The sequence below is a fragment of the Myotis myotis genome, unplaced genomic scaffold, assembly GCF_014108235.1.
Source record: "Myotis myotis isolate mMyoMyo1 unplaced genomic scaffold, mMyoMyo1.p scaffold_m19_p_34, whole genome shotgun sequence".
Taxonomy (NCBI): domain Eukaryota; kingdom Metazoa; phylum Chordata; class Mammalia; order Chiroptera; family Vespertilionidae; genus Myotis; species Myotis myotis.
The window spans coordinates 650,915-665,328 of NW_023416340.1; the positions used below are offsets into that span (position 1 = coordinate 650,915).

The window sequence follows — 14,414 nt, forward strand, 5'->3', positions numbered from 1 at the left end:
GCGGGGCGCCGCCTCTGGCCTCGGGAGCTGCCGGCTGAAAGGGGGCCCCGGAGGGAAGAGCCGAGCGGCCTTCCCCCTCACACCAGCCCCGCCCTGCGCCACCCCCAGATGTGACAGGTTTCTGGCACACGGGACTCAGGCTGTCCTCTCACCTAAGAGGCAATATGCGGCTTGAACCTGCCAAGCAACAGGAGGGCAGCCGTCTGCGCAGCGCTGTGACCGCCCGGGAGACAAGTCAAAGCCTTGGCTCGGGGCCATCCCAAAGCCCATGCACACCGCGCCCACTGCCCACGCTCTCCCCGAATCCTCGCCCCCCGCCCCCCAGCAGTGTGTTCTCACAGGAGGGTGGGCAGGGCGCAATGGAGAGGACTTCAGGTTACAAATGCTGCAGGTTGTATTCAAGTTTCAGGGCTGAGGCTGGAACCCCGTGACCTAGGGGAAGGTCTCCCTCCAGCCTCCCATCCGCGGAGGGACAGGGACAGGGACAGGGGTGCTCTCCCGGGCCCCCTGCCAGCATGCTGCTAGGACGCCACCTGCTGCCCACCTGGCACACACGTTCTGCTAGACTCTCCCAGAAGCATGCTTCCTGGCTTAAGCAGGGAGAGCAAGGTGGCGGTGGGGTGCAGAGTGCACAGAAACAGTACTGGGGACTTCTCTCAGCATCCCTCCTCACAACGCCAAGTGATGGGCATGCTAGTTGGACAGATGCCGATCCCTGATGTGCAACACAACCGACAACTCAGGCAGACCCACAGCCACGCTCCTAACCGTGGACCACCTCTCCCTTCCTCCGGTGGCATTGCTGCCGCAGACCAAGGCCTGTCCACTCCCTGAATGGCACCTACACTCTTGTGGACTGGCTGGGGGGAGAGCTGCTGGGCACATGGCTACTCTGGCTGACCCCTTTCGGCCAAGGCCAATTCCTGCCTGCCGCTCCCTCAATTCCGAGCTGTGGGTTGCAATCCATTCAAGGCAGTTCCCAACATGCACCCCAGCTCTCCCTCCTGGGTCTCCCCTCCCCCAGGTGCCCATTTGGTGTGAAGGCAGACCTCCGACTGGAACTTAGAACCACCAAGAAATGTCCTCGAGCCCAAGTCAGCCTGGAGAAGCAGACAAGAGGAGCTACATGGCTAGCAGAGCAAATAGAAACAAAGGAAACCCACGGAGTTTCCCGCCCACGGTGGCTCAATGGGGCAACACGAGCCGCCCGCACACCTTCAGAGCCCTGGCTGGACGGAGGCAACCGTGAAGGGGCCCTGCAGCTCCTCCAGCGGCCGCCAGGGGGCGCTGCAGGGCCAGAGGCTCCCCCGACAGGGTGAGGGCATGAAGCAGTTGCTGCTCCTCCTGTCTGAGGTCTCAGGAATGGGGTGGCGGGAAGGCCGGTGTGGGGGCTGGTGAGGCCTGGTGCAGAGCCGAGGTGGGAGTGTGTCAGCAGGGGAGGTGGCCGTGTGGCAATGGGAGGGAGCCAAGCTCCTTTTGTTAGTTCGCACAGGGCACAGTGGCTCCCGGCCACCCTCACGGTTTCCCTTTAACTGCATCCAAGACCTTGAAGGGCTGACGGGGAGCAGGCGAGATGCCCTAAGAAAAGGGAGACGTTAACTCCATGGAGCATTCCCACTTGCCCGGGGGCCTGGCCTGCCGACCCGGGTGAAAACTAGACACTGCCATCGCCCTCCTGCCCACCCGACCTGAGGCACGGCACCACACCCCCAACCAGGAGGACACACCACCCTCCACCACTTACACAACGCAGTCGGGTACCTGGGGTTTGCTTTCTGACTTGTGTTCCTGGAGGGGTAAACTCGCAGGGGCCAGCCAGCCATCCCCAGCACCTAGTCGGCCGCACAAGAACTAAAGCAGAAGCGTCCAGCGTATCCAGAGAAGTCAGGGAGCCAGGGCAGGCCCGCCCTCTGCTGCCAACAGGGAGCGCTTGGGGCTGGGTGGCTGGGCATTGTTCCGAGGCACCCCTTTGTCAGCCCCCCCAGCTGAGGTGACCCAGAGCATCCTCGAATCGACCACAGGTGCTGCTTAAAGTGCAAAGACCCGGAGGACTGGGTGGCATGCGGGGCGGGGCCTCTACCGCACACTCGGGTACCTTAGTGTCAGGCTCCACTGCAGGGAGTGGGGGCAGCCGTATCGGGACAGCCTTAACGGACTGCATGTTGTGGGGCAGAGGCGGGTGTGAGAAGGGTTCTCCCAGGGGCCAGGCCACAGGAGGGGTGGTGGTGGTGCGACAGGCAGGCACGGTGCTCTGGTGACTGATGGCTTCTGTGCCTGTGGCTTCTCGGGCCTGCTGGCCTGGGAGCATGACGGACGAGTGTGGGTGACACATCACCATACCCTGCCCATTCCCCACAAGCAGCGCTGCTGGCGGCATTCTATGGCCCAGGATGAAAATGACTCTAACTCCAAACACACTAAAACAACCCCCAGGTGCACCCCTGCACCCTCAGCTGTCCCCCCCCCACAGGCGTACCACTCCCCCCACGCACACGCACACGCACACACAAAGTAGTGTTTCCATAGTCCTGTAGTGTTTCCATAGTACTGTAGTGTGTCCAAAGGCAGACCAATTCCAGGCTGGTCTGCTGGTCTTCCCGCGCTGCCCACTAAGGGCTCAAACCATCTTTTGGGGAAAGGGGGACCTGGTGACAGTGAGACCCCAACAGGCTCTCAGGCAATCAGCCCTGGGCCTCCTGGCTTTGCTGTCACAGAGAAGGTCCACCTTCCAGGTGTCTGCCTCTCCGAGGGGTGGGAAAAGAGCTGAATCTTGAGGTCTGCAGTTTTCTTCTGGTAGTGTCTTCCTTTTTCTTTTTAAAAATTATTGGATTTTCCCATTTTCCTTCCAGTGTTCCTTGGCTGCAAAGGGAATGTATCCCAAAGCCCGTGAGGGGAGGGTGTGGGACGGAGGGGAAGCTGCGCTCCCTTAATCCAGCCACAAAGCTCCCTCAGCACTGCACTTGGGGTGGCAGAGCCCTGTCCCACACGGACGCTAGACAGGCATAGAGAAGGTGGGAAGGGACAGACGGGAAGTGTTCTCTGAGGCTGCTAGCCCAGCCCCGGGGTGGCCTGCATCTCGGAACCTCCTCCTTCCGCTGTCCAAGGCCAGGGGTGTCCAAGCAGCGGGCGATGCACCGAGGCCAGTGTGTGCAGGCAGGCGGGTCAGGGGGCAGTGAACGGAGGGCCACGGGCTGCTGCCTGACAGGTTCAGTCCTCCAAGGGGCCCATGACAAAGGGGAGGCCCACCGGGCCACTGCCTGTAGCCAGCCCCAGGCCTGAGAGCTGGGCTTGGGGCATTTGACAGCCCAGCCTATGGTGGACTGCTGGCTGGTGCTACCGCTGAGGTTTTGGGAAGGTGATAGGGCAGAGGGGACACCCTGCCCACCCCTGCCCAGCGGGCCTGGTGTGCACAGGCCAAAGCCCACCTCACCGGAGAGAGAAGACGGTTTCCTTCTGCCCCAGAACTTGGTGACTCACAGCGTGTGCTCAGCTTGAAGCTGGGAGGGGAGCAGTGGCTGCATCGGGGACTGGGGGGTGGGTGGAGGCGACTGGGGGGGTGATGGCTGGCTGGTGATGGGTGTGGAGGTGAGAAAGGGCGCGGTGGAAGCCGCGGCAGAGGGGGAGCTAGGCGTGGCGCCGGGAGGCTCGCTGATGGGCCGATTGTAGAAGAAGAAAGGGCACTGCTGGATGAAGAGCTCGATGATTGTCTGGTAGGTCCGCGTGGCCGTGAGCGCGTCCATGGTGCTGAAGTCAGGCCTCATCAAGGTGGGCCAGAAGCAGATGGAGAGGTTCTCACTGGTCATGAGATTCACCTTGTTGTTGTGGCTGACTCTGTAGGTGACACCAAATTCATGGTCAGAGCTCTGAGGGACAGTGGGCCCACCTGCGCTCTGTGCCCTGCCCCGTCTCCTGTGTGTGCCCTGGTCACTGTCACCTGGCTGTCCTTCCTGCCTGCCCACCACAGCAGGGAATGGAAAGGCCCAAGCACAGTCCTCTGTGCCCTGTCCTCTGCTCCGGTGTCCCCACACGGCAAGCCCCAGGTGGCTCTGAGGCCCTGGCCCATGGGAGCCCCCCACAAGCCTTGGGGTGAACAGACTGCCTCCAGGACTCTTGCCCAGACCACTGAAGTGGGTGACAATGCTCTGGCTGTGCCAGATGGGGAGTGTGTGTCCAGCCAGAGCTCCTAGAGTACCAGGGCCGAGATGAAACCAGGTCTGTCTGGGAACAGACAGCCGTGTGGGTAAATGGGCCTGTGCCGTTACCAGTTTCCTGACCGCAGCTCCTGCCCTCACTGGACGGGGGGCGGCTTTCCCAGTGCCTGGGGTGGCGAGGTGTCACACACCACGAACACGAACACTGGAGAGAGGACTGTGGCACACTTGGGGCCACGCGGGCCTCTCTCAGACAGAACCAGGGTGGGCCTGAGCCAGAAGTGCCCCCCTGGGGAGGCGGACCAGCACCCCTGCAGGCTGGGTGGGGACGGAGCCTCACTCAGCCTCATTCTGCTGCTCCCTGGCCCTGACTGGTGATTCCTGCGGAGAAAAGACCAAGCAGCAAGCCCTGCGACGTACTTGTTTAGGTGGGAGATGACGTATTTGAAGACTTCGTGGTTTTCCTTCGGAAACTTCCTGAGGACCTCCCTGAGGGCATGCAGCTTTTGCTCGCGGTCGTTGATTTCTGAGGAAAGAGAAAACCAGGGGCTTCCATGGCTGAGGCTGGGGTGTCCGGGGCGCCCAGCAGACCCCGGGCCCGGACAGCGGGCGGCCACCGAGGGCGCGTGTGTCGGGCCTTCTCTGGGGGAAGCCCAGCCCCCGCCCCCCCCAGAGCCGGTGCCAAGGGGCACACCTGGCAGTGGCTCGGCCCCGGGGCCAGGCCCACCTCTGGGTCCCAGGCGCCCGCTCAAGGGGAGCACTGTGCGCCTGGAGCTTCCGGGCCCCCACCACCCGAGACTCAAGGATCCAAAGAGGCTCCGCCATAAAGAACACCATTCTTTGCTCATCTGGTTGCCCCTGGAGACAGGCATCTCAAAGCAGAAAGCCCGCTTGCTTCCTGACCAGACGGGTGAGTGCTGCCACCCACCCACGCCAACCGACTGTCTAGGGAGGGAGTTTGTCACAAAAGCAGGGCTCTATCCTTTTCCTGGAGCCACAGGACCCTCCACACACCCCCCTATAGGAAGAGCCGATGGAAACAGTGGGGGCTTCTCATGCAGTCCATCGAAGGGTCTATATCCCCCGCCCCCCTCTGCCCATCATGAAACCCTAACGTGCTGGGAGAGAACCCAGCTCACTAGGAGGAAGCGCTTGGCCCACGCCAGGCCTGCTTCAGCGCCTCATGAGCCATGAGGCAGGCTGTCCCCCATGTCAAGGATGAGGAATCGGAGGCCCAGAGCGGCTGCAGAACCTCAGTGGGGACCACTGCGCCCTCTGGGCTGGGCCATCTCAGCTGGGAGAGCCATCGGGGCCAGGCAGCGGACAGGTGCTCTGGGCGTGGGAGGGTATCCCGATGGCCCCTCTCGGAAGTGAAGGCTCACTCCAGGCCTCCAGGGCTCAGCTCCTCCAGCAGGGTCGTCCCAGGAAGATCGGCAGCGACCCCACACTGAGCACTGGGGGGTGGCTGGATGGGGGTCCATTAAGAAATATCATGGTTCCTCATTGGTTTGGGGGCACAAGTAAGCCACGCACACGTCTGCCTGCACCTGGAGGCTGGCGCACTCCCCACACCCCAGGTTTTTTAGGAAGCCCGTGCAGTAGGGGGTGTGCCGGAGGGTGGGTCTGGGGCAGGGCAGGGCAGGGAAGTCTGGCTCAAGCTAGACTTGGAAGGACAGATGGAACAGAAACAGCCGGCAGGGAGGGCGGGAGGTGCAGAGAGAACCTGCTGGGAAGTCCTGACCCACAAGGTCCTGGGTGCGCATTCTGCCTCTGACACCAAGCAGCTGTGTGACTTTGGGGAAGTGACACATCTGAATCACTTGTGTGTGAAGGGCTGATGACAGTGCCTCCCTCCCTTGGCAAAGACACCCCGTGAAGAGCTCAGACAAGAAGCACCTGGGAGCTAGTCTGACTTTCAGAAAACCAGTGACGGGGAAGCTGCGGAGATGGGCAGGACGAGCTGTGGCAAGCTCTCGCTGGCAGGCCAACGAGCATGAAACTGGGTAAACTTTTTGACCTGCGAATGACTTGATAAAAATATGTATTTTGGGAACATTTGCTTGTTAGAAAATGACCAAAACAAACAAACAAACAAACAAACAAACAAACAACAAACCCCCCAAAAAACCACAGAAACTAATTATGTGGGGCCATTATCGGCTTCATTTCTCTGAACCCAAGATTTATTTTAAGGGTTTAACCTCAAGGGCACACTTTGTCTCTGGCCTTGAGTTTCAGAACCCTTTCCTGTTAAGTTTCAAGAAAAAGTTTACTTAAAAGCAGTAAGCGGCTCCCAGAGGAGGAGCGTGTGCAGGGCTGTCTCACGCAGTAAAACCATCGTGCCCTTCCGATGCGAGCTCAGCACAGGTCTCCCTTGGAGCCGTGTGTGCTGCGGTGAGGCTCCCACAGCCGCAGCACCTCCACCTACAGGCAGCCTCACCGCCCCCCTGGCTGGAGGCAGGAAGCGGGGCTGGCCAGGCCTCCGTCTGCCCTGGATGCCCCTCCTTCCTCTCCGCCAAGCAACAAGGAGGGCTGCTTCCTCTCTCTTCCTTGGGGAGAAGGAGGGGCAGGGCGGGGCTTACGGAGCGGCTTTGATAGTAATTACGGACCACACCTGGGAATGCCACCCTCCTTCCTGACACAGCGAGGTGCCCGACAGGGGCCTCCATGGCCGCCTCCTGTGCTCCCGCTCCCTTTCTCCCACTGGCTTCGTGGCACAGGCGTCCACGACGCGGAGGAGCATCAGGCGAGTGGGGGGAGGAGGAGGGAGGCCGTGAAGGAGAGCACCAGGAAGCCTCCCAGGGCAAAGCCTGGCCCTGCATCTGCCATCGTGCTGATGTCCTGCCGACTCGACCTTGTTCACTTCCCTCAGGCAAGCAAAGCCCCACCAGCGCCAAGGGATCCACTCCGGGCTCACACTGGCAGCCCTGCCAGCCCAGCCCCGGCACAGGGACCTCTCAGTGCCGGGTATGCTGGAGTGCAGTCGCTTTCGGTGCAGCCCTCACCACCACCTGAGTGAAGGTGGGGCTGGGTTTACCGCACAGGCTGGCTAAGCAAACCTGCTCAAGAGGCAATGCCAAAGGCACAGGCTGGTGAGGGGAGGTGGGGAGGGTCCCAGGCTGTCTCCCGGGCCAGCACCCCTGCTCTGGATCACCTGCCTTCCACCACACTGCAGTGCCCCCTCCAGGTGTCAGGTGAAAGCAAGACACTCGAGGAGAGGCAAGACAAAGTCTGGACACAGACCAGGCAACTTACAACAACTGAGACCACAGAGCTCAGGAGGAAGAAGAGGGGACTGCCGGACGCCACCGTGGACCTCAGAGACTAGCTCATCGCATCCCTCACGCTAGACAGATAACCCCAGGCTCAAAGAAGTAAAAATACTGGTTTAAGGTCACATAAGTTGGTGCCAGGGGCCCTGATCTCAAACACCAGTCTTGCTTTGGTTGTGCCACTCTGCTGCCATCTTTGGCATCCAGGCTGCCAACAGGCTCTAGGCTTGGATCTGCGGTGCCCAACAGCGCCTAGAGGAAAACCCTTGATGACCTTTGACCACCTGGCACATCGGCACCACCAGGAGAGGACAACACCCAGCTCAGGGCCACGCCCCTCGGTGAGGCCCGCAGGCATACCCGTGTGCAGTCCCCACCTTTCCCGCAGGTGGGAAATGACTCCAGGGCGTCCTCCTGGAGGCACAACCCGAAGCAGCCTGCTCAGTGTCCCACCAGCCCGAGGGAGGGACTGGCACGTGCTAGGAGGTGAGGGACAACCCCACGCTCTTAGGCAGCTCTGTGGACAGACAAGAGGAAGCAGGATCCCAGGCAGCATGTGAACAAGAGCCCAGTGAGCAGTGAGGCTGGTCCGCCTGGTGACCGCGCCATCTGTCGGTTAGAATCTGTGGCCCTATGTGGTTTCACCTGTAAATGGGATGGTAAGATGGTGAGCTGCATCCTGAACCATTCTGGGTCACACATCCCTTTGACAATCTGAGGAAAGCTACTGGTCTCTACGGACTGAAATGTGCACACGGATCTCGCTTGCAGTTACAGGTTCCTGGAGTCAAAGGTCCTGAGAACCTGTGCACTGAGATGCGGCCAGCTGCAGGGCTCCTCTGGCACAAAAAGACATAGGTCAGTGCTTGTGTGGCACTGGGTGGACCAGACCGGTGGCGGGGCCACGGGTATTGTGGGAGGTAAAGGAGAAGGTGTGGAGCAAGAATAACTGATGACACTTTGGGAATGCTGAGGTGAGGTGTGAGGAGGAGATGGAACGGGGAAGTCAAAGCTGTTTTCTCTGCCTCATGCCACCTCTTCAATGAAGCCCTCTGCTTACTTCCGCCACCACTGCCTTTTCTGCATTTCCAGCTCAGCTAGCTTCATTCTGTCTGGCAAACAGCTCACATGTGCACGCGGGGAGGGCAGGGACAATGTCTCAGCACCGAAGGTCAAGCCTCAGCTTGCCACTCCCTAGCGGTATGCTGTTCTTCATTTCTCAATCTCCCACACATCACCTTGAACATGGTAGAAAGATGACTGGTGAATAATCACAAAAATCTCTATTTTGTGGGCACATTTTCAGCATGTCCAATATTGTGAAATTACGGAGCTAACAGAACAATTTGATAGTGACCTTGGTATTTGTTGTGATGGGATCTGAAACCATTTCCAAGCCCTGAGTACACACAGGCACAACAGTTCTTAGGTATTAAGTGGAAAGAGCTGGTCAAGTTGATGTTGCCATGGAAACCCAGCCAGGCTGGGAACAGCTACTTTTGGGCTTAAGAATCTTTGTTCCATGTCCTGAACACTCACTCTGGTACTGCCTGGTGGCTATCTCTGGCTCAGTTAACCACCCCTGACACACACAGCCCCACCCTTCACTCAGGGAGCATTGGCTGTCAGAGGTGCCAGGTCACTCCCCCCAACCAGGTTCAAGACAGAGACCCAGCTGACTAGCTGGGGGCACAGGAAACACAATAGGAAGAGGAAGCAGAAAATCTCCACCCTTTTCCAGGCTGCAGTGGCAGCAAGAAGCTCCCTTCCTCGGCGCTGGAAGTTGCGGAAGCTGCTGGAGGAAGGGCAGCTGATTGCCTATCAATAACACCTCCCTCCCCTGCTCCCAACCCCCCTAAAAAACAAAAAAATGCTATGTCAGCAATTCCCACAGAAACAATGGGATTCTGTTGGGTGCCAGGACTCTACTAGCCTCTAGATGGCGCCAAGTCAAGACAAATGCTGACAGGAATCCCCCTAGCTCCTAGCAAGCTGGGTACCAGCCCCTGCCTCCTCTCCCTAACTTCAGCCGAGAGACAAGCCCAGGCTGAAAGAAAGCTGGCTCCAGTGGAGATTTCCTACGTGTTTCACATCAGGGCCAGCCTGGAGTCTGCTGGAGCAGGGATTGCGGGGAGGACCTCTATCAGGATGCAGGATCAAAGAAGAAGCGGACACCTGTCCCCACCCTAAGTCATCTGGAGAAACCCGACTCCTGTCCTGAGAAGGCAGATGGGAAAGAAGGCCAGATGAGCTATGACGCCCCAGAACTCTGCCCCATCCCTGGTGGGCTTGGGCAGGATTAGGAGCTATAAACAACTTTAATCTGGCAAGACCATGTGGATAAAATATGGTGGAAACAAACATCACGGGGCATGCAGACCATGGGAAGGTGATGCAGGGGCCCTGGGCCTGCAGCAGTCAGGTCAGGGGTGGCCTTCCGCCAGCACCTCTAGTCACTGAAGCCACTCGGAGTCCGTGACCCAGAACTTAAAGCTCTGCTGGTTTGAGACCTCCCTCAAATTTCTGTCATACCAGCCTTGTGAGTAAATTGTGCTTGCTTAGAACTCCCTCTTCTCAGTCCCGCTAGTGTGGCTCAGTGGTTGAGTGCTGACCCATAAACCGAGAGGTCACCGGTTTGATTCCCAGTAGGAGGTGTGCAGGAGGAAGCCGGTCAATGATTCTCTCTCATCAATGTTTCTATTGCTCTATTCCATTCCCTTCTCTCTCTAAAATCAATGAAAAAAAAAACCCCCAAAACAACAACAACAAAAATATCCTCCCTCCTTTGAGTTGGGCAGTGACAAGATGAGACTAACGTCCTGGGGTCTGAGGAACATGGCACCCCTTGGTCACTGGCAGACACTTCCTTCTGCTGCAGAGCAATGGCTGCTTCTGGGCTTGGTCTACCCGAAGTACAAGTTAGGAAGGCTGCCTCTGGCTAAAAAGAGTAGAAAGTGCTACACGTGGGAAGCTCCAAGAGGTCAGGTCCCTCCTCAGAACTACACCAAGTCCAGGAAAGGCTGCCCAGAGGGAAGGCCCGGTCTGAGAGGCAGGCCAGGGCAGGAGCAGCTGTCAGGGCAGGCAGAGAGCATGCGAAGATGGCCCTTAAACAAGGTGCTAAGTTGCTGTAGCCCCAAGTGATCATCTAGCTGGGCCACTGGCCTGTCCCTTTCCCTCAGAGGCTGGCTGATAGGAGGAGAGGCGTGAGGAAGAGGCAGGGAAAGGAAAGTAACATCTACCTCTTAACAGGGCCTGTTGTAGCCCCGCCTCTGTAACTTTCCTAATCTCATTTCATAAACAGGAGTAGGGACAGCAACATAGAAAACGAAGGGTCAGAGAATATCACAATATGCACTAGCAAAGGAGCACGGATTCCATCGGAACTGGACACCCAAACTGGGCTCATTAACTCATGGAGTTTAGGGGGGACCCCCAGAGAAGAACCTCTGGTCCCCAAAGGCAGGAGCCTCATTTGCAAGTCCCTTTGGTGTCATCTAGTTCCCTTTCCTTATGTCCTTTAAATCTCAGCTCCAAGAGCCACAGTGCCCGCCCCCGAGGGCAGGACCCATTCCTATGGTGCTGCCCGCCTCCCCGCTCCCTCAGTGCTCAATGCGGTCAGGCTGGGCTGCTGGTACTCACTGTGCGCCTCCACCAGATCAATCTGCATGTTGTAGGGGACCAGGGGGTCAGGCAGCTCTGAGAAAAAGCTCTTCATGGCACCAGCCACGGTATTCACTGTGAAGTCTTTCTCTGCCAAGTCCAGGTTGTGGTCTGAAAGGAAGTTGGAAGAGTGAGGCCAGGTCGATCTAAGCTGTGCAGAAGCAAAAGGAAAACCCTGTGCTTGGGGGAAGTCAGGGAGACCTTGAGGACCCTGGGGTGCTGCCCAGGGCTGGCCTGGAGCCTGGGCAGGGCCTCAGGATGACCACAGACTGGACTGGAGCATCCCTTGTGCTGCTAAAAGAAGGTTCTCAGATTCGCAGAGGCCGACAGCCAACACCTCCTTCCAAGGTCACCCTGTGAGGAGGAGCCGCACCCCCTCCTCTGTGCCTTCAGTGAGCTCCCTATGTCCGCCTGGGCGTGCTGCTCCCTTTTCCTGACACCCATCCCTCCACGGGAAGAAAGGAAGGTGCTTTCCTAAAAAGCTGGCTCACTTTTCATGGTGGGTTGCAAACACATTACCAACAATCTTGACCATTGTCACTCCAAGAAATTCAATAAAAAAGAAAAAAATACCCTGCAACAGCCTTGATTGCTGCCCCCATCTTCATCCCTTTGATGGTAGGACACACTCGTTCTTTTCCCTCTGGCCCCTCAGCTTATGACACCACTGACCTCGGTCTCTAATTTTTTCTTTTCAGACTTGACTGCACTCCTGATTTGTAAGAAATCATCGACTGATAGTCATTAGCTGGTCCCATTTTGGGGGGATAAGCTGTTACAGATTCTTTTTTTTTAAAAATATATTTTATTGATTTTTTACAGAGAGGAAGGGAGAGGGATAGAGAGAAACATCAATCAGCTGCCTCCTACACACCCCCTACTGGGGATGTGCCCGCAACCAAGGTACATGCCCTTGACCGGAATCGAACCTGAGACTCCTGAGTCCGCAGGCTGACGCTCTATCCACTGAGCCAAACCGGTCAGGGCACAGATTCTTGTATATACGGTACAAGTGCATACCCAAGGGCGTGGCAACACCCTCATGTAGACCTCATGCTTCCTAGCCCAAAAGATGAACACGTGTCCCTTCTCTCGTGTCACCTCCCCCCACGGGCCGCTAGCAGACTGACTGTGGTGCTGCAGTGCGATGGCCCCGGTGCGTGGGCAGGGAGCCTGCTCCGGCTGTGCGCTGGCAGCTGCTCTGTCACGCAGCCCGCACAGGCTGCCTGGCTTCTGAGCCTGGCTTGGTCCCCTCAGGCCCAGCCGTGCGTTTAGTCTGACCCTACTTTGATCCTTAGGTTACCTTCCTCCCTGGCCAGTGACATCTGAGAACTTTGATTGCTTTGGCTCATCTGCTCTGGCACCGGTGGGTGAGACTTCTCATCCCATAGACTGCTCAGTGCTAAGGGGCAGAGTTTGGCCGAGTGTTGGGGTGAAATAGATTTGGCCTCTCAGATCTGCCCTAGCTCAGGAGACAGGAGTCCTGCTAAGAGCAAGTCTAGTTCACGAGAGCTCAGCGTCCCAGGGCTCAGCTAATCACAAATGTCCCCTTGCTTTCTCTCTCGTGCAGGGACTTTGTGAGAGGGGCACTCCTTTGTGGGAAGGGGACCTGGCAAAACAAGTTTGTCTTCTCAACCCAACTTTACATCATGCGCATGTAATTACACCTGCACGGCCCAGTCCCAGGGAGGCCTGTGCCAGGGTGACCCGAACAGTGTCTGTGGGAGGGGATGGGCTGACACAGGCTTGGCAGGGGGATGTTTCCGTCTGCTGACAGGGCCTGCTCCTCCTCTGTGGCAGTGTGACCATGGAGGCGATCCTAACTGGGGCCAAATGCTTTCTGTTTCTCAGTCACCAAGCCAGCACCTCTTGCTCTGGGGCTGTGTGTGGCAGGAGCACCCCCAGGGCTGAACTGCAGCTCCCTCAAGGGGCTCCACTGGCAGTTTGGCTGTCGTGGTCGCCTTGACTGGCTCCGGCCTCCGATGCTCACCAGGCGGTGGCCTTACCTTGATCAAACTGTCTCTGCAGACTCTCCATCTCTGACTTGTTCCCGCTGACCCGATAGATGCCTTCAGTGCTCAGTCCTGAGGAGAAACAAGCAGGTGTCTTAGGTGCAGGCAGTGGAGAGCAGAGACTGAGGGGACAGACTCGAGGAGAGAAGGGGAGAGCATGAGGCACCTTCCATGAGAGGGGAAAGGGCTAAAGCCATTTCCTAGATGCTTCAACCTATTTCCCCCATATTCTTTTTTTTTAAATATATTTTATTGATTTTTCACAGAGAGGAAGGGAGAGAGATAGAGAGTTAGAAACATCGATGAGACAGAACCTAGACACAGAAGCTAGACAAAGAACCTACACAGGGGGGAGAACCAAGATGACGGCATAGGTTAACGCCGGAGTTTGCTGCTTTGAACAACTACTTCAAAAGTGAAACTAAAAGACAGAAGGGACATCACCCAGAACCACAGGAACGCTGGCTGAGTGGAAGTCCTACAACTAGGAGGAAAGAGAAACGCATACGGACACTCAGAGGAGGCGCAGTGCTGAAGTCAAATTCTGAGGTGCGGAGTGCGCGGAGCGGGCTGGCGGCGGAGGGCGCGGTTGGCGTTTTCAATCGGGAGGGAGTCGCAGACTCTGAGCTCCAGATCCGGGCGAGTCTTTAGCGACCCAGACTCAAACGGGAGAAGCGGGACTGTCTGGCTTTGGTCAGAGCGAGTGCAGCTTTCTCTCCGAGCTTTGCAGTGGGTGCTGGGACTCAGAGAGGCAGAGCCCCTGGGGACAGGACTGAGAGTCGCCATAACTGCTCTCTCCGGCCCACCCTGTTGATCCTGTGCGACCCGCCCCGCCCAAGCCCTGCACAGAGGCATTTGCTGGATAGCCTCAGGCAAAGGCTAGATTAGCACCTCCCTAGAGGACAGAAGTTCTCCCACTGCTGACACAGCTGATTCTCATAGCCACCTGGCCTGGAGGTCAAACCCTCCCTGGAATTAGCTACAACAATCAAGATTTAACTATAAGACTTCGAACAAAGACCACTAGGGGGTGCACCAAGGAACCATAACAAAATGCGGAGACAAAGAAACAGGACAAAATTGTCAATGGAAGATATAGAGTTCAGAACCACACTTTTAAGGTCTCTCAAGAACTGTTTAGAAGCCGCCGATAAACTTAATGAGATCTACAAGAAAACTAATGAGACCCTCGATCTTATATTGGGGAACCAACTAGAAATTAAGCATACACGGACTGAAATAACGAATATTATACAGACTCCCGACAGCAGACCAGAGGAGCGCAAGAATCAAGTCAATGATTTGAAATGCGAGGAAGC

The 14,414-nt window shown here is 57.4% G+C and overlaps 1 protein-coding gene across 1 annotated transcript in view; it reads right to left on the reverse strand.

Moving 5' to 3' along the window:
* Nucleotides 1–3,323: 3,323 nt before the first annotated feature.
* The window catches only part of ARHGAP35 (Rho GTPase activating protein 35), a 136,912-nt gene continuing 125,821 nt past the window's right edge, over nt 3,324–14,414 (reverse strand). The window contains exons 4-7 of the mRNA XM_036303001.1: nt 13,090–13,167; nt 11,063–11,194; nt 4,572–4,677; nt 3,324–3,831 (exon numbers count right to left, since the gene is read on the reverse strand). Coding sequence (XP_036158894.1) covers nt 3,474–3,831; nt 4,572–4,677; nt 11,063–11,194; nt 13,090–13,167 — 674 coding nt within the window. The 3' untranslated portion in view covers nt 3,324–3,473. The remainder of the gene's footprint in view (nt 3,832–4,571; nt 4,678–11,062; nt 11,195–13,089; nt 13,168–14,414) is intronic.